Raw genomic sequence first — 23,930 nt, forward strand, 5'->3', positions numbered from 1 at the left:
CATGGGAACAAACTGCATTATAATAATAAGTAGCTGACTGAACTAGCATAATTGAATGGTTTATTTTCTGATGATAACCATATAGATCTCATACTGGATGTAATGACCTATTACTAAAATCAGTGATCCATCTGTTAAAGTGGTAGTAAACTTCCCCTTTGTATAAACCGATCTGGAATATTAGTGGAGCTTAATTCATCAGTAGTAATGAAGATTTGCTGTAACTTACTTTTTAATGCAGCCCTGAAATTCAAATTCCTTGTGCGCCGACCACCCACTCAAAAAGTCATATTTTTGTTGAGCCAAGTTTGAACGTTTCTCCTATCAGCGCTCTAACCAAATGGCACTTTTGTTGTAGCTAGAACGCAGACTGGAGAATATTAGAAACTGTTAGCTCAAAAACATATTAATTTTTAAGTGGGCGTAAGAGCGCAGGGTAGTTGAAATTTAGATATCCAAAATGTCGCAGGCAACACTCCAAGCAGTTTGTGTAAGTAAAAAAGTTAAAAGTCCATCTTTATTGAAAACTTTAAAAAGCAAACTGTAGCAAAAAATATTGCAAGTAAGTTATTACTGGTAATACAAAAGCAAGGAATGGAGACCAGGCTCCCATGCAGACAGCACTGTGGACTCCTCCCCTTAAAGGGCCATAATACCCAAATGTTTAAACACTTGAAAGTGATGCAGCATAGCTGTAAAAAGCCGACTAGAAAATATCACCTGAACATCTCTATGTAAAAAAGAAAGATATTTTACCTAAAAAATTACTCAGTAGCCACATCCCATTGTAAAGGACTTCTAAGCAACAAATCAGTATGTCTGTCCCGGGACAGCGGAAGGAGTGAGCTTACGTGCACACTCATCTTATTTCCCTATTCAGTGTAAGGAAGTTTACAATGAAATCTCATGAGAGTTAAGTCAAATCTCATGAGATCACAGTAAAAGAGTTCAAGACCTCAGCACTGCTGATGCCGATTGGCTGCTGTTCATTTCTTCATATATATTTTTTTTTTACCTGCAACTGAGAAGCAGTTGAGTATAACTTTTTACATAGAACTTACTCTGCTGAGCTGAGGAAGTTGTGAGGTAAAATATCTTCTTTTTATACATAAAGATGCTCAGGTAATATTTTCCTGTCAGTTTTTTACAGTTATACTTCATCAGTTTCAAGTGATTTAACATATGAGTATTATGTCCCTTTAAGTTTATTTCAAGTTAAAGATACAGTGTTTCATTCTTTCAAAGACAATCACTTTAATTTCCTGCTTCATATATTAATGCATTACCAATGCAAATGAATACACTTTTTAAAATTTTGGATATGTGTTACTTTGTGGTGTTTTTGACAGTGACACCATTGGAGGCAGCTTTTCACTCAGCAGCTGACAGCATCCCACTCTCCATTGTGCCGGAAGAGGATTGATCAGGGTAATGTGTGTGCGCTCTGCTGAAAACCTATGTTTGTTAGATAGTTGAATTTCAGCACTACATTAAATAGTTACACAAGTTTTAGTGCGTCTTCATTACAACTGATTAATTAAACTACATCTAAAATATCACTCACATTCCAGATCTGTTTTGACAAAGGTGGAAGTTTACTATCACTTTAAAACTATGCTTTGGAATAAATATTTAGGACGTTTATTAAGAATTAACACTTGTTATGATGCACTGTAGATTTAAATAATTAAGTGCTTAACTGTAATAATATGCAAATACCTGCTACCTATAGCATGAGAAAGTATTATTTTATTGGTTGACAGTTACCCCATTCCTTTACTCTGGCTGCTGGACTGATATTTAAATACTGAAAATTAAATGCTTAACTTTTAAAAAAAGGTTAGATTGCAAAACGCTAAAGTCTAAGGAAGGGACTTTTGTTGTACACAATGTATTTCACTTACTCTTTCATATATATTATTTTCACTGATGCTGTGCTTTTAGTTTGTACTTGAGTTAAGATGTATTTATAGCTAAATGTTTCTCATATTGTTTTAAAAGTGGAATTCTTATGTGCCCCAGGCAAGACGTGCTCTCTTCTTTTAGTGAGCTGTGCGCATTCTAACATAGCATGGCTGTGATCTTTTATTGCTATTCTACACCGTGACGTTTCTTTCATTTCTAGATCAAATGACACTCTTTCCTTTAAACACTTGGAAATAAAGCATGTGGGGAAACATAAATAAGTAAAACATGAAGGTGAGAACCGTTAACATGTTTACTTTGGTATATGTTGGCAGCTAACCTCAGCTGGGTGGGTTTCACTTGGCCTCCACTGTGGGGGAGGTGGAGGAGGGAACCCTCCAGGAGGACCACCGTGGAACCACGATCCTGGACCAATTGGCTCTGCAGCAACAATGGTGATCTCAGGGCGCCTGAAAAAGACACAAATAAAAGACGTGTTTAGGGAATGTTATCATCTTTTCTGCTCGAGTGTATCTAAAAGAGTGCGTTTTAAAGCAATATACAGTATTTAGTGGATTCTCCTGCGCTTTATATAAAGTTCTTCCTGTTTAATACATGTAGGGCTGCACTGTCCAACACCACAGCTACAGAAGTTCTTATCAGCCAGTAAACAATCTGCTGGCACAAACCTGCACTTAGTTTTATAGCATTTATTTAAATCTCTCTGTTCATGCAGAAACAAACATTTATCTGTCCCTTTTCATAAGCATGGTAAAGTATTTGTGTACATCGCTTTCTTATTGATTTGTTTTATTTAAAAACATTGATTTTGCATTAAGAAAGGAAATAAAAGCTCAGGAGGCTTACTGAATAATTAGAAATCACTGCATTACATGAAAGGCGAGTGGTCCCCACAATTAAACCTTACAGTTTTCTACTGCAGGATCCGGAGTTACTATAGTGTTATATGATGATGTAGAGTAGCAAACAAGGAAGTACATCAACTGCGTTCAATTCAGTGGGCATCTTACTAAAACTTTATGTTCCTAGTTCTCTGCTTTGTTTAATAAAGTTACTAGAACTACTTTTCTCTAGATTTTTTTATTTATTTTTAAAGGGACATGAAACACCCAAAATTCTCTCATGATTCAGATAGAACATAAAATTAAAAAACATTACAGTTTACGTCTTTTGTCAAATGTATTTTGTTCTCTATGTATCCTACCAGATAGGGAGTGTGCATGTGTAGTATATGGCATCAGTGTTTCCTGCCATGTAGAGTTTTAGACAAGTACATGCTTCCTACCTAGGTATGCTCTTCATCAAAGAATACTATGATCAGTGAGCACATTTTATAATATCTAAATATTAAAACATTTTCAAGAAAAACAACAGATTGCTTTAAGGGACATGACGCCCACATTTTTATTTCAAGATTGAGATAAAGACTGCCATTTAAAAAAAAAACTTTCCAATTTACTTCTATTATCAAATTTTCTTCATTCTCTTGGTATCCCTTGTTGAAAAGCAGGAAAGCTCAGGAGCGTGCACATCTGCTGCTCTCTATGGCAGCAGTTAAGTAATGATATTAAATATTTGCAAAACCACTAGATGGCAGCACTTTTTCCTGCTATGCAGTGCTCCAGAAATGTGCACAATACCTACCTAGGTATCTCTTCAAAAAAGTACCATGAGACAGAAGCAAATTTGATAACAGAAGTAAATTGGAAACTTTTTTTAAAATTGTATGCTCTGTTTGAATCACAAAACAAATATTTTGGTTTCATGTCCCTTTGACAACAAACAGGGAACAAGTACTAGTATGTTGGATTTTTTTTTTAGCTTAAAAAGGGACATAAAACCCGTTTGATTTAGATGGAGCATTTCATTTTAATGAAACAACTTTCTAATTTACTTCTATAATCTCATTTGTTTTGTTCTCTTGATATTGTGTTGAAAGTGATACCTGGGTAGACTCAGGAGTTGCTGATTGGTGGCTGCATATATATGCCTCATGTTATTGTCTCACCCAATGCATTCAGCTAGTTCCAAGTAGTGCATTGCTGCTTCTTCAATTAAAGGGACAGTAAACTTAAAAATGTATGTCATATAATTCTGCACACTATCTTAGCAACAGTCTTCAAAATCAAAGGATTTTAGAGATTTTAGCTGCACTTACCTGTTTTCTCCTCACCATGATTTTCTGATTAGGTCTTTTTTCAAAAGCGCTTTGCGGCGTGCTATGATTGGAACCAGAGCGCGAGCACTTTTGAAAAAGAAGACCTAATCAGAAGATCATGGATAGGAGAACAGGCAAGTGCAACTTTGACAACTAAAATCTCTAAAATCCTTTGGATTTGAAAAGCTGTCGCAAAGATAATGTTATATGCACTATGTGCAAATTGTATAACATTTTTTAAGTTTACTGTCCCTTTAAGGATACTAAGAGAATAGACAATAGAAGTAAATTGGAAAGTTGTTTAAAATTGTGTTCCCTATCTGAATCATGATAGAAATATTTTTAGATTTTCATGTCCAATTAATGCCCCTTAAATGACAATTGGTTTATAACAGTTACTAGTCCTAAAGCCCGTTCACACGGGCCATTTTTTGCAGGGTACAGCAGTCCCAACCCTTGCGCTCTCTCCCTGCCCCTCTCTTTTGCTCTCTCACTTCCCCCCTCTCTTTTGCGCTTTCTCTCCCCCTCTCTTTTGCGCTCTCTCTTCCCTCTCTTTTGCGCTCTCTCTTCCCTCTCTTTTGCGCTCTCTCTCTCCCCTCTCTCTCTCCCCTCTCTTTTGCGCTCTCTCTCCCCTCTCTTTTGCGCTCTCTCTCCCCCTCTCTTTTGCGCTCTCTCTATCCCACCCTCTTTTGCGCACTCTCTCTCCCACCCTCTTTTGCGCACTCTCTCTCCCACCCTCTTTTGCGCACTCTCTCTCCCACCCTCTTTTGCGCACTCTCTCTCCCACCCTCTTTTGCGCACTCTCTATCCCACCCTCTTTTGCGCACTCTCTCTCCCACCCTCTTTTGCGCACTCTCTCTCCCCCCTTTTGCGCTCTCTCTCCCCCCCTCTTTTGCGCTCTCTCTATCCCACCCTCTTTTGCGCACTCTCTCTCCTCTATCTCTCTCTCCCCCACTCTCTCCCCCTCTCTCTCTCTCTCCCCCTCTCTCTCTCTCCCCCCCTCTCTCTCTCCCTCCCCCTCTCTCTTTCTCCCTTTCTCCCCTCTCTCTTTCTCCCTTTCTCCCCTCTCTCTCACTCCCCCTCCCCTCTCTCTCTCACTCTCACTCCCCCTCCCCTCTCTCTCTCACTCTCACTCCCCCTCCCCTCTCTCTCCCCCTCCCCTCTCTCTCTCACTCCCCCTCCCCCTCCCCTCTCTCACTCCCCCTCCCCCTCCCCTCTCTCTCTCTCTCTCCCCCCTCCCCTCTCTCTCTCACTCTCACTCTCCCCTCTCTCTCTCACTCTCACTCCCCCTCCCCTCTCTCTCTCCCCCTCCCCTCTCTCTCTCACTCCCCCTCCCCTCCCCTCTCTCTCTCACTCCCCCTCCCCTCCCCTCTCTCTCCCCCTCCCCCTCCCCTCTCTCTCCCCCTCCCCCCTCCCCTCTCTCTCCCCCTCCCCCTCCCCTCTCTCTCCCTCTCTCTCTCTCCCCCTCCCCCTCTCTCTCTCCCTCCCCCTCTCTCTCCTCCCTCCCCCTCTCTCTCTCCCTCCCCCTCTCTCTCTCTCTCTCTCTCTCCCTCCCCTCCTCTCTCTCTCCCTCCCCCTCCCCCTCTCTCTCTCCCTCCCCCCTCTCTCTCTCCCCTCCCCCCTCTCTCTCTCCTCCCCTCTCCTCCCCTCTCTCTCCCTCCCGGCCCTCCACTCTCTCGCCCTCCCCTTCCCTCTCTCGCCCTCCCCCCTCCTCTCTCTCCCTCCCCCTCCTCTCTCTCCCTCCCCCTCCTCTCTCTCTCCCTCCCCCTCTCTCTCTCCCTCGCCCCCTCTCTCTCTCCCTCCCCCTCTCTCTCTCTCCCTCCCCCCTCTCTCTCCCTCCCTCCTCTCTCTCTCCCTCCCTCCTCTCTCTCCCTCCCCCCTCTCTCTCCCTCCCCCCTCTCTCTCCCTCCCCCCTCTCTCTTTCTCCCCCTCTCTCTCTCCCCCTCTCTCTTTCTCCCCCTCTCTCTTTCTCCCTCTCTCTCTTTCTCCCCCTCTCTCTTTCTCCCTTTCTCCCCTCTCTCTCACTCTCACTCCCCCTCCCCTCACTCTCACTCCCCCTCCCCTCTCTCTCTCACTCTCACTCCCCCTCCCCTCTCTCTCTCACTCTCACTTCCCCCTCTCTCTCTCCCTCACTCTCACTCCCCCTCTCTCTCTCCCTCCCCCCTCTCTCTCCCTCCCCCCTCTCTCTCTCCCTCCCCCCTCTCTCTCCCTCCCCCCTCTCTCTCTCCCTCCCCCTCTCTCTCTCCCTCCCCCTCTCTCTCTCCCTCCCCCTCTCTCTCTCTCCCTCCCCCCTCTCTCTCCCTCCCCCCTCTCTCTCCCTCCCCCCTCTCTCACTCTCACTCCCCCTCCCCTCTCTCTCTCACTCTCACTCCCCTCTCTCTCTCACTCTCACTCCCCCTCTCTCTCTCCCTCCCCCCTCTCCCTCCCCCTCTCTCTCTCCCTCCCCCTCTCTCCCTCCCCCCCTCTCTCTCTCCCTCCCCCCTCTCTCTCTCCCCTCCCCCTCTCTCCCTCCCCCCTCTCTCTCTCCCTCCCCCTCTCTCTCTCCCTTCCCCCTCTCTCTCTCCCTCCCCCTCTCTCTCTCCCTCCCCCTCTCTCTCCCTCCCCCCTCTCTCTCCCTCCCCCCTCTCTCTCCCCTCCCCCCTCTCTCTCCCTCCCCCCCCCTCTCTCCCTCCCCCCTCTCTCTCCCTCCCCCCCCTCTCTCTCTCCCCCTCTCTCTTTCTCCCTTTCTCCCCTCTCTCTCTCACTCCCCCTCCCCTCTCTCTCACTCTCACTCCCCCTCCCCTCACTCTCACTCCCCCTCCCCTCTCTCTCACTCTCACTCCCCCTCCCCTCTCTCTCTCACTCTCACTCCCCCTCCCCTCCCCTCTCCCCCTCCCCTCTCTCTCTCACTCCCCCTCCCCTCTCTCACTCCCCCTCCCCTCTCTCACTCCCCCTCCCCTCTCTCCCTCCCCCTCCCCCTCTCTCTCCCTCCCCCTCTCTCTCCCTCCCCCTCTCTCTCCCTCCCCCTCTCTCTCTCCCTCCCCCTCTCTCTCTCCCTCCCCCTCTCTCTCTCCCTCCCCCTCTCTCTCTCCCTCCCCCTCTCTCTCTCCCTCCCCCTCTCTCTCTCCCTCCCCCTCTCTCTCTCCCTCCCCCCCCTCTCTCTCCCTCCCCCCCTCTCTCTCCCTCCCCCTCCCCCCCCCCCCCCCCCCTCTCTCTCCCTCCCCCTCCCCCCCCTCTCTCTCCCTCCCCCCTCCCCCCCTCTCTCTCCCTCCCCCCCTCTCTCTCTCTCTCTCCTTCTCCCCCTCTCTCTCTCTCCTCCCCTCTCTCTCCCCCTCTCTTTCTCCTCCCCTCTCTCTCCCCCTCCCCCTCTCTTTCTCTTCCCCCCCTCTCTTTGATCTCTCTGTCCCCTTTCTTTTGCTCTCCCTCCCCCTCTCTTTTGCCGTCTCTCCCCCTCTCTTTTGCTCCCTTTATCTCCCCTCTTGATCTCTCTCTCCCCTCTTGATCTCTCTCTCTCTCACCTTTCTTATCTTTTCCCTACCCCCCCTCTCCCCTCTTTTGAGCTGTTTTGAGCTCTCACTGCACAGCCTTTCACGGGCCGCCTGGCCCCGCCCCTTCACGCTTGGCCATGCCCCCGGCCACGCTCGGTCACGCACACTTCTGCTCGCACTGCAGAGCAGAGACTTAGGGACTCTCAAAGGCCAGGTGTGTTTGTCCTCGTGCTGTGCTGTCTACTGCGCATGACAGCTTCGGACAAACACACTTGGCCTTTTATTATATAGGATATGCTGCATTGTGTTGAGAATGTTACTAATAATGTGGTGATGGTATTTAGATTAAAAAAATGGTTAAAATGTTTCACAATAGTATTGTTTTTAGAATAGTACATGCACACGTTTAGACACAAAATGACTACACTTGAAAAACTTTAATTTTACCTGCACATTATTGCTTAAGGTACAGTATATCTGCCTACATGTTCCATGCCAAGAGAGTAAAAGACCCTAAACATATGTCTGCCAAGCCCCCAGGTTTATCAGCATACAGAAATGAACTTCACAACACTTTGCCCTAATCAAATATATCAAAATAAAACAATATCCTCTCCAGAGAATGCCACAATTTTTCTTAAATGCCACCCAAGTTATGTTTTTTTAATGAACTTAAGAGATTTTGGCAAGAGACACAGTGTTGAAATCTATTTGCAGGATTTCCAGATGTACATAGTTTTATATATGACCAGTGAAAATGTACTTTTTATGCGGTTTCTGGGGACAGGATATTCAAGAAGTGTAACAGGCAAAGCACTCTGATTTCCCTACAAAATTAAATTGCTTAAATTACACCATGTTAATATATTGGCTCTTAATCATGCCTTGCTAACATTTTTTTTTTTTACTGTAATAAAATGTTTTGATTTCTTAGCCAACAAAGTCATGGACTATTAAGCTTAGCAAAGAAAAGACATTCACCTCTACAGAGGTGTTTTATTTAAGCGAGTTTTCAACTTTCACCAGAATAATAAAAGAATGATGAAAAGTCATACTTTGCTGCTTTGCTTTATTCTGTCAATATTTAAAAGGGACGCTAAAGTAAAAATGAAAGTTTCATCATTCAGATAGAGCAGGCAGTTTTAAAAAGCTTTACAATTTACATCCATTATCAAATTGCGCAGTCTTTTTATATGCACACTTTCGGAGCCACCAGCTTCTACTGAGCATATGCACAAGCTCACAGTGTATACTTAAATAAGTTTGATTGGCTGATGGCTGTCACATGATAGTAAGGGCCAGCAAACAGAAGTACATTTTTAAAAGAAAAAAAAATTTTAAAAAGAAAAAAAAAAAAATCGACTGCTTATTTAAACTTCAGAGTAAGTGCTATTGCATTGTATTATTATCATGCATTTATTATACCGTTCTACTGTATTTTATGGTCCTTTAGGTTGTAAGGCATTCAGCAACGGAGTCTGAGCTTAGCATGTTTGTGTAACACACTGCAGTGTCTGATTCCAGAGGGAAATAGATGTTATTCTACATCTCTTAAATTAGCAAAGTCTTTACTCTCCTTTAAAACGTTGTTTTGTAAAACAACTTTGCAATATAATTTTATTATGTATTTTGTCCCAGAATATACCACCTGAGCATCTCTATGTAAAAAAGGAAGATAGTTTACCTCAAAATTCCTTCAGCTTCAGTAAGTGCTGTTCAAACAGTTATACTTCAGTTGCTGTAAAGCTACAAGTTGAAAAAAACAAAAAAAATAGCCAATCAGCAGTGCTGAGGTAATGCTTTGCCTTTGCTTTGATCTCATGAGATCTCACTGAAATCTCATGCAATTTCATAGAACTTACTTAAACTGAATAGGAAAATAACATGACTGTGCCTGCACATGCCAGATGCACACTCCCTAGTTTGTCCTGGGACAAGTATCCTGACAGGCTGCTTAAAGTCTCTTTACAGTGGGGTGTGAATACATAGAACATTTAAGGTAAAATATCTTCCTTTTTACATAGAGATGTTCAGGTGATATTTTCTAGTCCGCTTTTTACAGCTATGTTGCATCACTTTCATGTGCTTCAACATTTGGGTATCATGTCCCTTTAACTCTTTTAATTAAGAGTTCTCCAGTTCTGATAACTGGAAAAGGCATGTGGCAGATTTCACAAGCCTAACAACATATATTTCCCAAATTGGCTTCAGCAGAGATTATTAGCCACATAATGATTGTGCTAGCTGTGTCTACCAGGACTGGCTTCTCTTCTCCATATAAGGCAAGTGGTAGGTGGAGTCTGGCAATCGAAAAATGTGTGCAGCAAACATTTTGCATTCAAAACATTGTCAAAATCACTCACTAGGTTAATTTATTGCAAAAATGCAGAAAAATCTTATAAATTACAAGGGCTTTACTGTCCCTTTTAATTTACAGCTATTCCTTCTAATATCTTGCTATGGAAAAGCAGCAGAATGCAGCTAAGAAACAGGGACACCGCACTAAGGGGTCGATTTATCAAAGCGGAGGCGAACAGTGCCGCATATACGTGCCCCTGTCCACCTCAGGATCGCCTCTGGCGGGGCGAATTTCCCCAGAGGAAATTACCATTGCACATGAGTGCTATTTTGCGCTTGCATGCAATCCCGCCCCCTGCCGGCGCACAGCTAATCAAACGCGGGCAGGAGCTGGCAATCTCCTCGGTCGGACTAGACCATGGAGATTGAATTTCGCCACCTTATAGGTGGCGAAGAGGTTAGGAAAGCAGCGGTCTGATGACCCCTGCTTGTTAAATACGGCGAGCAGGTTCTTGTGAGAACTTGCAGCCGTAGGGGCTTTGATAAATCGAGCCCATATACAGATGACTGGATCTTGTAAAAACATCACATTCAGATCTACACATCCTGAGATGTTTTATCAGATAAATGTACACTTAATTCAAGGGGTTATATTCGTTCTTGGAAACTTTATTCTAGACACAAAAATGCAGATGAAAATCTAATCTTTTTTTTGTTGTTGTTTTTTTGGCAAAAGGTAATTGTTAAAGGGCTACAGGATTCTTGTGCATAACTTCTGTGAAAAATATTTTCCATTCGAACACAATATACCTATTTTAAAAGATGCATAGGAAAAAATGGTTAATAGTACTGTTCTGAATACCTTCTATGATTTCACTGCTTTAGAATGTAGGACCTGACCACTAATGAAATGAAATGCTTTACATGATATAGACAGGAATTATATCAGTAACATTATCCAGTATATTGTTCCCATATATAGTAGCATAGAGACAGGAATGATATTAGTAGCGTTCTGCTACTATGTAAGAACAATATACCGTATAGAGGCTGTAATGATATCAGTAACATTCTGCTACTATATAGAAACAATATACCGGATAGAGACAGGAATGATATCAGTAATGTTCTGCTACTATATGGCAACAATATACTGGATAGAGGCAGGAATGATATCGGTAACGTTCTTCTACTATATAGGAACAATATACTGGATAGAGGCTGGAATTATATCAGTAACGTTCTGCTACTATATGGGAACAATATACCGGATATAGACAGGAATTATATCAGCAACGATCTGATACTATATGGGAACAATATACCGGATAGAGGCTGGAATGATATCAGTAATAGTCTGCTACTATATAGGAACAATATACCGTATAGAGACAGGAATAATATATGTACGATTCTGCTACTATATAGGAACAATATACCGGATAAAGACAGGAATGATATCAGTATAATTCTGTTACTATATAGGAACAATATACCGGGATAGAGACAGGAATGATATCAGTATGATTCTGCTACTATATGGGTACAATATACCGGGATAGAGACAGGAATAATATATGTATGATTCTGCTACTATATAGGAACAATATACCGCATAGAGACAGGAATAATATCAGTATGATTCTGCTACTATATAGGAACAATATACCGGAGAGACACAGGAATGATATTGGTAATGTTTTGCCACTATATAGGAACAATATACCAGGATAGACACAGGAATAATATCAGTATGATTCTGCTACTATATGGGAACAAGATACTGGATAGAGACAGAAATGATATCAGTATGATTCTGCTACTATATAGCAACAATATACCGGATAGACACAGAAATGATATCAGTAATTTTCTGCTACTATATAGGAACAATATACCGGATAGAGGCTGGAATGATATCAGTAACAGTCTGCTACTATATAGGAACAATATACCTGATAGAGGCTGGAATGATATCAGTAACAGTCTGCTACTAAATAGGAACAATATACCGTATAGAGACAGGAATAATATATGTATGATTCTGCTACTATATAGGAACAATATACTGGGATAGAGACAGGAATGATATCAGTAACATTCTGCTACTATATGGGAACAATATACCGGGATAGACACAGGAATAATAACAGTATGATTCTGCTACTATATGGGAACAAGATACTGGATAGAGACAGGAATGATATCAGTATGATTCTGCTATTATATAGGAACAATATACCGGATAGATACAGGATTGATATCAGTAATGTTCTGCTACTATATAGGAACAATATACCAGATAGAGGCTGGAATGATATCAGTAACAGTTTGCTACTATATAGGAACAATATACTGAATAGATGCAGGAATGATATCAGTAACATTCTGCTACTATATAGGAACAATATACCGTATAGAGGCTGGAATGATATCAGTAACATTCTGCTACTATTTGGAAACTATATACTGGATAGAGACAGGAATGATATCAGTAATGTTCTGCTACTATATAGGAATAATATACTGGATAGAGGCTGGAATGATATCAGTAAAAGTCTGCTACTATATAGGAACAATATACCGGATAGAGGCTGGAATGATATCAGTAACAGTTTGCTACTATATAGGAACAATATACCGTATAGAGACAGGAATAATATATGTATGATTCTGCTACTATATAGGAACAATATACTGGGATAGAGACAGGAATGATATCAGTAACATTCTGCTACTATATGGGAACAATATACCGGGATAGACACAGGAATAATATCAGTATGATTCTGCTACTATATGGGAACAAGATACTGGATAGAGACAGGAATGATATCAGTATGACTCTGCTATTATATAGGCACAATATACCGGATAGACACAGGAATGATATCAGTAATGTTCTGCTACTATATAGGAACAATATACCGGATAGAGGCTGGAATGATATCAGTAACAGTTTGCTACTATATAGGAACAATATACTGAATAGATGCAGGAATGATATCAGTAACGTTCTGCTACTATATAGGAACAATATACCGTATAGAGGCTGGAATGATATCAGTAACATTCTGCTACTATTTGGAAACAATATACTGGATAGAGACAGGAATGATATCAGAAATGTTCTGCTACTATATGGGAACAATATACCGGGATAGACACAGGAATAATATCAGTATGATTCTGCTACTATATGGGAACAAGATACTGGATAGAGACAGGAATAATATATGTATGATTCTGCTACTATATAGGAACAATATACTGGGATAGAGACAGGAATGATATCAGTAACATTCTGCTACTATATGGGAACAATATACCGGGATAGACACAGGAATAATATCAGTATGATTCTGCTACTATATGGGAACAAGATACTGGATAGAGACAGGAATGATATCAGTATGATTCTGCTATTATATAGGAACAATATACCGGATAGATACAGGATTGATATCAGTAATGTTCTGCTACTATATAGGAACAATATACCGGATAGAGGCTGGAATGATATCAGTAACAGTTTGCTACTATATAGGAACAATATACTGAATAGATGCAGGAATGATATCAGTAACATTCTGCTACTATATAGGAACAATATACCGTATAGAGGCTGGAATGATATCAGTAACATTCTGCTACTATTTGGAAACAATATACTGGATAGAGACAGGAATGATATCAGTAATGTTCTGCTACTATATAGGAATAATATACTGGATAGAGGCTGGAATGATATCAGTAAAAGTCTGCTACTATATAGGAACAATATACCGGATAGAGGCTGGAATGATATCAGTAACAGTTTGCTACTATATAGGAACAATATACCGTATAGAGACAGGAATAATATATGTATGATTCTGCTACTATATAGGAACAATATACTGGGATAGAGACAGGAATGATATCAGTAACATTCTGCTACTATATGGGAACAATATACCGGGATAGACACAGGAATAATATCAGTATGATTCTGCTACTATATGGGAACAAGATACTGGATAGAGACAGGAATGATATCAGTATGACTCTGCTATTATATAGGCACAATATACCGGATAGACACAGGAATGATATCAGTAATGTTCTGCTACTATATAGGAACAATATACCGGATAGAGGCTGGAATGATATCAGTAACAGTTTGCTACTATATAGGAACAATATACTGAATAGATGCAGGAATGATATCAGTAACGTTCTGCTACTATATAGGAACAATATACCGTATAGAGGCTGGAATGATATCAGTAACATTCTGCTACTATTTGGAAACAATATACTGGATAGAGACAGGAATGATATCAGAAATGTTCTGCTACTATATAGGAATAATATACTGGATAGAGGCTGGAATGATATCAGTAACAGTCTGCTACTATATAGGAACAATATACCGGATAGAGGCTGGAATGATATCAGTAACAGTTTGCTACTATATAGGAACAATATACCGTATAGAGACAGGAATAATATATGTATGATTCTGCTACTATATAGGAACAATATACCTGGATAGAGGCAGGAATGATATCAGTAACATTCTGCTAATATATGGGAACAATATACCGGGATAGACACAGGAATAATATCAGTATGATTCTGCTACTATATGGGAACAATATACTGGATAGAGAGAGGAATGATATCAGTAACGTTCTGCTACTATATAGGAACAATATACTGGATAGAGACAGGAATGATATCAGTAATGTTCTGCCACTATATGGGAACAATATACCAGATATAGACAGGAATGATATTAGTAACATTCTGTTACTATAAAGGAACAATATACTGAATAGAGACAGGAATGATATCAGTAACATTCTGCTACTATATGGGAACAATATACCAGATAGAGGCTGGAATGATATCAGTAACAGTTTGCTACTATATAGGAACAATATACCGTATAGAGACAGGAATAATATAATGTATGATTCTGCTACTATATAGGAACAATATACCTGGATAGAGGCAGGAATGATATCAGTAACATTCTGCTAATATATGGGAACAATATACCGGGATAGACACAGGAATAATATCAGTATGATTCTGCTACTATATGGGAACAATATACTGGATACAGAGAGGAATGATATCAGTAACGTTCTGCTACTATATAGGAACAATATACTGGATAGAGACAGGAATGATATCAGTAATGTTCTGCCACTATATGGGAACAATATACCAGATATAGACAGGAATGATATTAGTAACATTCTGTTACTATAAAGGAACAATATACTGAATAGAGACAGGAATGATATCAGTAACATTCTGCTACTATATGGGAACAACATACTGGATTGAGGCTGGAATGATATCAGTAATGGTCTGCTACTATATAGGAAGGAACAATATACTGGATAGAGACGGGAATTATATCAGTAACGTTCTGCTACTATATAGGAACAATATACTGGAAAGAGACAGGAATGATATCAGTAACGTTCTGCTATTATATAGGAACAAAATACTGGATAGAGACAGGAATGATGTCAGTAACATTCTGCTACTATTAGGAACAATATACTGGATAGAGACAGGAATGATATCAGTAATGTTCTGCTACTATATAGGAACAATATACTGGATAGAGACAGGAATGATATCAGTAACGTTCCGCTACTATCTAGGAACAATATACTGGATAGAGACAGGAATAATTTCAGTATGTTCTGCTACTATATAAGAACAATATACTGGATAGAGACAGGAATAATATCAGTAATGTTCTGCTACTATATAGGAACAACATACCGGATAGAGACAAGAATGATATCAGTAACAGCATACCGGATAGAGACAGGAATGATATCAGTAATGTTCTGCCACTATATAGGAACAATATACTGGATAGAGACAGGAATGATATCAGTAATGTTCTGCTACTATATAGGAACAATATACTGGATAGAGACAGGAATGATATCAGTAATGTTCTGCTACTATATGGGAACAATATACCGGATAGAGACAGGAATGATATCAGTATGTTCTGCTACTCTAAGCCTTCCTACTAGGAGGATCCACCTGTTATAGTGGTTGGCTTATTGCACATCAGTAGTATTAGGTTTATATACCAGCACACTACCTCCTCCCTAAGTATATTTTCTTTTTCCTACTAGCTATACAATTTAAAATCGCCTGTTTCTACTTGTGTAATTTATGGAATAGGTTAATATGAAAGCTTATAAGAACTTAACTATATGCAAAAAAAAGAGGCTGGGGAAACCAGACTGCTTCTTTAAAAAAACATAAATTATGCTTACCTGATAATTTTATTTCAATAGTGGGGAGGAGAGTCCACTGCTTCATTCATTACTTTTGGGAAATCAGAACCTGGCCACCAGGAGGAGGCAAAGACACCCCAGTTTAAAGGGACACTGAACCCACATTTTTTCTTTCAAGTTTCGGATAGAGCATGCAATTTTTTTATTTTTTTTTTATAATCTTTGTGAGCAACAATGCATAAGACATGTGAGAAATAAATTTAAACCCCAAACGGGGTACAAAAAAGCAAAAGACAAGCAATATATGGTTACACATTCCAAAAAAAATGTAGTTCTATGTCTTTACAAATTCAGTTACACATTGTTGAATTTTTTTATACTATACTATACACTAAGAAATATCAAAACAGAAAAGAAGAAAAAACAAAAAAGAAGAACTATTTACCATAATCCTAATAGAGCCAGGTCAGAGTTTCGGAAATTATATATTAGATATTCAATTTCAGCAGACGGGAGTGCTTTTATAAATAATGACCATTTCAAGGAAGAACCTAGTAATACCTTCCTCCTTATCCATACTAATGTCAAGTTGTTAAAGAATACATTGTTTTTTTAAACAGTTTTTAATTTCCAGAATACTAGGGACTGTCCGCATTTTCCATTTTTTTTTAAGATAAGATATCTAACAGCCAATATGACTAGGTTGATAATTTTAAAGGGACACTGAACCCAATTTTTTTCTTTTGTAATTCAGAAAGAGCTTGCAATTTTAAGCAACTTTCTAATTTACTCCTATTATCAATTTTTCTTCGTTCTCTTGCTATCATTATTTGAAAAAGAAGGCATCTAAGCTTTTTTTTGGTTTCAGTACTCTGGACAGCACTTTTTTTATTGGTGGATAAATTTATCCACCAATCAGCAAGGACAACCCAGGTTGTTCACCAAAAATGGTCCGGCATCTAAACTTACATTCTTGCATTTCAAATAAAGATACCAAGAGAATTAAGAAAATTTGATAATAGGAGTAAATTAGAAAGTTGATTAAAATGTCATGCTCAATCTGAATCACGAAAGAAAATTTTTGGGTACAGTGTCCCTTTAATATTAGGTTGCTTAATTTCTAAGTAATGGCAAAGAAAAACTATATTCATAGCTGACAGACTTATAGAGGGAGCATTCAGCATTTTACGAAGCCAAAATTGAACTTTGAGCCACATGTTTCTGATTTTTGGGCAGATCCATATCATGTGCAGAAGATTCGCCTGTGAGAGGGAACATTTAGGGGAGGCACTAAAATTTATATTTCCACATTTAAATCCCTTTTCTGGAGTGAAATAAGACATGTAGAGCAATTTCAAGTGAGACTCCCTCCAAGTAGCGGAGAGAGTTACTAGACTAGCTTCTTGAATTGAGAGATGAGGTAATTTGGAATCCAGTTCTTGATTCAACAATGCAGACCACTTAAGGCAAATTCTATCAAGGTTAATTGTACCTCTATCAGAGGTCAGTAGCATATAGCAAGGAGTGGTTGACATATGTCCATTTTTGACAAGGACAAGCCAGTTCTCAATGGTCCCTAGGGACCAATTCCAGCCGTAATCGTTTATGAGTTTCAACGCATAATGTCTAGCCTGGAGATAAGCAAAAAAAATTCTACGTGGGAGATTGCATCCTGTTCTAAAAGTGTCAAATGACTTGATGCAGCTTTTCCCCATGTCTAATATTTGATATACCTTGGAGAAACCCTCCGCCTTCCATTTTGCGAAGAGAGTGGAGAGAAGACCTGCTTGAAATTGAGGATTCCCAAAAAATGGGATGTACCTGGATACGTGATATTCTATGACTAATATGTTGCAGATCTTTTTCCATGCTAAAACTGGAATGTATAAGGATCTCAGTTTTTTTATTTCAGATGGAATAAAAGGAGTATCAGAATGAATGAGGGCAACAAGGGAAAAAGGATTCGATATGTTATTTTCAAGATCGTTATCTGTAACATAGTCTCTTAGGAACAACCAGTCGGTCACCACACAAGCTAAAAAAGCATAATTATAAGCCCTGAGATCCGGTAAAGCGAGGCCTCCATATCTTACTGGGAGAGAGAGTTTCACAAGCGAGATTCTAGGCCTCCTATTTTGCCATAAAAAAGAGCTCAGTTGAGAGTTAAACAGCTTTAACTCCTTGCTCTTTAAGAGGAAAGGGATATTCTGAAGAATATAGAGTATTTTAGGAAGGAGAATCATCTTATACGCTGGAGAGAGGTAAATTATGTCAAATGTTTTTGAAGGTGTCTTTAACTTTATTTAGAATTGGGATTATATTAAGAGAGTACCATCTATCTGGATTAAAAGATATAGCTATACCTAAGTATTTGAAAGAATCATGGACTACAGAAAAACATAATTTATGTAAGAACTTACCTGATAAATTCATTTCTTTCATATTAGCAAGAGTCCATGAGCTAGTGACGTATGGGATATACATTCCTACCAGGAGGGGCAAAGTTTCCCAAACCTCAAAATACCTATAAATACACCCCTCACCACACCCACAAATCAGTTTAACGAATAGCCAAGAAGTGGGGTGATAAGAAAAAAGTGCGAAGCATAAATATAAGGAATTGGAATAATTGTGCTTTATACAAAAAAATCATAACCACCACAAAAAAGGGTGGGCCTCATGGACTCTTGCTAATATGAAAGAAATTAATTTATCAGGTAAGTTCTTACATAAATTATGTTTTCTTTCATGTAATTAGCAAGAGTCCATGAGCTAGTGACGTATGGGATAATGACTACCCAAGATGTGGATCTTCCACGCAAGAGTCACTAGAGAGGGAGGGATAAAATAAAGACAGCCAATTCCGCTGAAAAAAATCCACACCCAAAAATAAAGTTTAAATCTTACAAAGAAAAAAACTGAAAATATAAGCAGAAGATTCAAACTGAAACAGCTGCCTGAAGTACTTTTCTACCAAAAACAGCTTCAGAAGAAGAAAACACATCAAAATGGTAGAATTTAGTAAAAGTATGCAAAGAAGACCAAGTTGCTGCTTTGCAAATCTGATCAACCGAAGCTTCATTCCTAAACGCCCAGGAAGTAGAAACTGACCTAGTAGAATGAGCTGTAATCCTTTGAGGCGGAGTTTTACCCGACTCGACATAAGCATGATGAATTAAAGATTTCAACCAAGATGCCAAAGAAATGGCAGAGGCCTTCTGACCTTTCCTAGAACCGGAAAAGATAACAAATAGACTATAAGTCTTTCTGAAATTCTTAGTAGCTTCAACATAATATTTCAAAGCTCTAACTACATCCAAAGAATGCAATGCTTAGAATTCTTAGGATTAGGACATAATGAAGGAACCACAATTTCTCTACTAATGTTGTTAGAATTCACAACCTTAGGTAAAAATTTAAAAGAAGTTCGCAACACCGCCTTATCCTGGTGAAAAATCAGAAAAGGAGACTCACAAGAAAAAGCAGATAATTCAGAAACTCTTCTGGCAGAAGAGATGGCCAAAAGGAACAAAACTTTCCAAGAAAGTAATTTAATGTCCAATGAATGCATAGGTTCAAACGGAGGAGCTTGAAGAGCCCCCAGAACCAAATTCAAACTCCAAGGAGGAGAAATTGACTTAATGACAGGTTTTATACGAACCAAAGCTTGTACAAAACAATAAATATATCAGGAAGATTAGCAATCTTTCTGTGAAAAAGAACAGAAAGAGCAAAGATTTGTCCTTTCAAGGAACTTGCAGACAAACCTTTATCCAAACCATCCTAAAGAAACTGTAAAATTCTCGGAATTATTCTCGGAATTCTAAAAGTATGCCAGGAAAAATGATGAGAAAGACACCAAGAAATAGAAGTCTTCCAGACTCTATAATATATCTCCCTAGATACGGATTTACGAGCCTGTAACATAGTATTAATCACAGAGTCAGAGAAACCTCTTTGACTAAGAATCAAGCGTTCAATCTCCACACCTTTAAATTTAAGGATTTGAGATCCTGATGGAAAAAAGGACCTTGCGACAGAAGGTCTGGTCTTAACGGAAGAGTCCACGGTTGGCAAGAGGCCATCCGGACAAGATCCGCATACCAAAACCTGTGAGGCCATGCTGGAGCTACCAGCAGAACAAACGAACATTCTTTCAGAATCTTGGAGATTACTCTTGGAATAAGAACTAGAGGCGGAAAGATATAGGCAGGATGATACTTCCAAGGAAGTGACAATGCATCCACTGCTTCCGCTTGAGGATCCCTGGATCTGGACAGATACCTGGGAAGTTTCTTGTTTAGATGAGAGGCCATCAGATCTATTTCTGGAAGTCCCCATATTTGAACAATCTGAAGAAATACCTCTGGGTGAAGAGACCATTCGCCCGGATGTAACGTTTGGCGACTGAGATAATCCGCTTCCCAATTGTCTATACCTGGGATATGAACCGCAGAAACTAGACAGGAGCTGGATTCCGCCCATACCAGAATTCGAGATACTTCTTTCATAGCCAGAGGACTGTGAGTCCCTCCTTGATGATTGATGTATGCCACAGTTGTGACATTGTCTGTCTGAAAACAAATGAACGATTCTCTCTTTAGAAGAGGCCATGACTGAAGAGCTCTGAAAATTGCACGGAGTTCCAAAATATTGATCAGTAATCTCACCTCCTGAGATTCCCAAACCCCTTGTGCTGTCAGAGACCCCCACACAGCTCCCCAACCTGTAAGACTTGCATCTGTTGAAATTACAGTCCAGGTCGGAAGAACAAAAGAAGCCCCCTGAACTAAACGATGGTGATCTGTCCACCACGTCAGAGTGTTGTACAATCGGTTTTAAAGATATTAATTGAGATATCTTTGTGTAATCCCTGCACCACTGGTTCAGCATACAGAGCTGAAGAGGTCACATGTGAAAACGAGCAAAGGGGATCGCGTCCGATGCAGCAGTCATAAGACCTAGAATTTCCATGCATAAGGCTACTGAAGGGAATGATTGTGACTGAAGGTTTCGACAAGCTGATATCAATTTTAGACGTCTCTTGTCTGTCAAAGACAGAGTCATGGACACTGAATCTATCTGGAAACCTAAAAAGGTTACCCTTGTCTGAGGAATCAATGAACTTTTTGGTAAATTGATCCTCCAACCATGATCTTGAAGAAACAACACAAGTCGATTCGTATGAGATTCTGCTAAATGTGAAGACTGAGCAAGTACCAAGATATCGTCCAAATAAGGAAATACCACAATACCCTGTTCTCTGATTACAGACAGAAGGGCACCGAGAACCTTTGTAAAAATTCTTGGAGCTGTTGCTAGGCCAAACGGTAGAGCCACAAACTGGTAATGCTTGTCTAGGAAAGAGAATCTCAGAAACTGATAGTGATCTGGATGAATCGGAATATGCAGATATGCATCCTGTAAATCTATTGTAGACATATAATGCCCTTGCTGAACAAAAGGCAGGATAGTCCTTACAGTTACTATTTTGAATGTTGGTATCCTTACATAACGATTCAATATTTTTAGATCCAGAACTGGTCTGAAGGAATTCTCCTTCTTTGGTACAATGAAGAGATTTGAATAAAACCCCAGCCCCTGTTCCAGAACTGGAACTGGCATAATTACTCCAGCCAACTCTAGATCTGAAACACAATTCAGAAATGCTTGAGCCTTCGCTGGGTTTACTGGGACACGGGAAAGAAAAAATCTCTTTGCAGGAGGCCTTATCTTGAAGCCAATTCTGTACCCTTCTGAAACAATGTTCTGAATCCAAAGATTGATCCAAATTTCTTTGAAAAAACGTAATCTGCCCCCTACCAGCTGAGCTGGAATGAGGGCCGCACCTTCATGTGGACTTAGGAGCTGGCTTTGGTTTTCTAAAAGGCTTGGATTTATTCCAGACTGGAGATGGTTTCCAAACTGATACCACTCCTGAGGATGAAGGATCAGGCTTTTGTTCCTTGTTGTGACGAAAGGAACGAAAACGATTATTAGACCTAAATTTACCTTTAGATTTTTTATCCTGTGGTAAAAAAGTTCCTTTCCCTCCAGTAACAGTTGAGATAATAGAATCCAACTGAGAACCAAATAATTTATTACCCTGGAAAGAAAGGGAAAGCAGAGTAGACTTAGAAGACATATCAGCATTCCAAGTTTTAAGCCATAAAGCTCTTCTAGCTAAAAATAGCTAGAGACATATACCTGACATCAACTCTAATGATATCAAAGATGACATCACAAATAAAATTATTAGCATGTTGAAGAAGATTAATAATGCTATGAGAATTATGATCTGTTACTTGTTGCGCTAAAGCTTCTAACCAAAAAGTTGAAGCTGCAGCAACATCCGCTAAAGATATAGCAGGTCTAAGAAGATTACCTGAACACAAGTAAGCTTTTCTTAGAAAGGATTCAATTTTCCTATCTAAAGGATCCTTAAAGGAAGTACCATCTGCCGTAGGAATCGTAGTACGCTTAGCAAGAGTAGAGACAGCCCCATCAACCTTAGGGAATTTGTCCCAAAACTCTAATCTGTCAGATGGCACAGGATATAATTGCTTAAAACGTTTAGAAGGAGTAAATGAATTACCCAAATTATTCCATTCCCTGGAAATTACTTCAGAAATAGCATCAGGGACAGGAAAAACTTCTGGAATAACTACAGGAGATTTAAAAACCTTATCTAAACGTTTAGATTTAGTATCAAGAGGACTAGAATCCTCTATTTCTAATGCAATTAGGACTTCTTTAAGTAAAGAACGAATAAATTCCATTTTAAATAAATATGAAGATTTATCAGCATCAACCTCTGAGACAGAATCCTCTGAACCAGAAGAACCATTATCAGAATCAGAATGATGATGTTCATTTAAAAATTAATCTGAAAAATGAGAAGTTTTAAAAGACTTTTTACGTTTACTAGAAGGAGGAATAACAGACATAGCCTTCTTAATGGATTTAGAAACAAAATCTCTTATGTTATCAGGAACACTCTGAGCATTAGATGTTGACGGAACAGCAACAGGTAATGTAACAGTACTAAAGGAAATATTATCTGCATTAACAAGTTTGTCATGACAATCAGTACAAACAACAGCTGGAGGAACAGATACCATAAGTTTACAGCAGATACACTTAGCTTTGGTAGATCCAGCACCAGGCAGCGATTTTCCAGAAGTATCTTCTGACTCAGTGTTAACGTGGGACATCTTGCAATATGTAATAGAAAAAACAACATATAAAGCAAAATTGATCAAATTCCTTAAATGACAGTTTCAGGAATGGGAAAAAATGCCAGTGAACAAGCTTCTAGCAACCAGAAGCAATAAATAATGAGACTTAAATAATGTGGAGACAATAGAGACGCCCATATTTTTTTAGCGCCAAAAAAGACGCCCACATTATTTGGCGCCTAAATGCTTTTGGCATCAAAAATGACGCCACATCCGGAACGCCAACACTTTTGGCGCAAAAAAACGTCAAAAATGACGCAACTTCCGGCGACACGTATGACGCCGGAAACAGAAAAATTTTTTGCGCCAAAAAAGTCCGCGCCAAGAATGATGCAATAAAATGAAGCATTTTCAGCCCCCGCGAGCCTAACAGCCCACAGGGAAAAAAGTCAAATTTTAAGGTAAGAAAAAATTGAATTATTCATATGCATTATCCCAAATATGAAACTGACTGTCTGAAATAAGGAACGTTGAACATCCTGAGTCAAGGCAAATAAATGTTTGAATACATATATTTAGAACTTTATAAAAAAGTGCCCAACCATAGCTTAGAGTGTCACAGAAAATAAGACTTACTTAC

The 23,930-nt window shown here is 39.9% G+C and overlaps 1 protein-coding gene across 1 annotated transcript in view; it reads right to left on the reverse strand.

The window, feature by feature from the left end:
* Nucleotides 1-23,930, reverse strand: part of SH3D19 (SH3 domain containing 19) — a 135,336-nt gene that overhangs the window by 21,246 nt on the left and 90,160 nt on the right. Inside the window, 1 exon segment of the mRNA XM_053700218.1 lies at nt 2,246-2,375. Within this exon segment, the coding sequence (XP_053556193.1) occupies nt 2,246-2,375 (130 nt within the window).

The sequence above is a fragment of the Bombina bombina genome, chromosome 2 (genome assembly GCF_027579735.1).
Source record: "Bombina bombina isolate aBomBom1 chromosome 2, aBomBom1.pri, whole genome shotgun sequence".
In the NCBI taxonomy this organism is placed as follows: domain Eukaryota; kingdom Metazoa; phylum Chordata; class Amphibia; order Anura; family Bombinatoridae; genus Bombina; species Bombina bombina.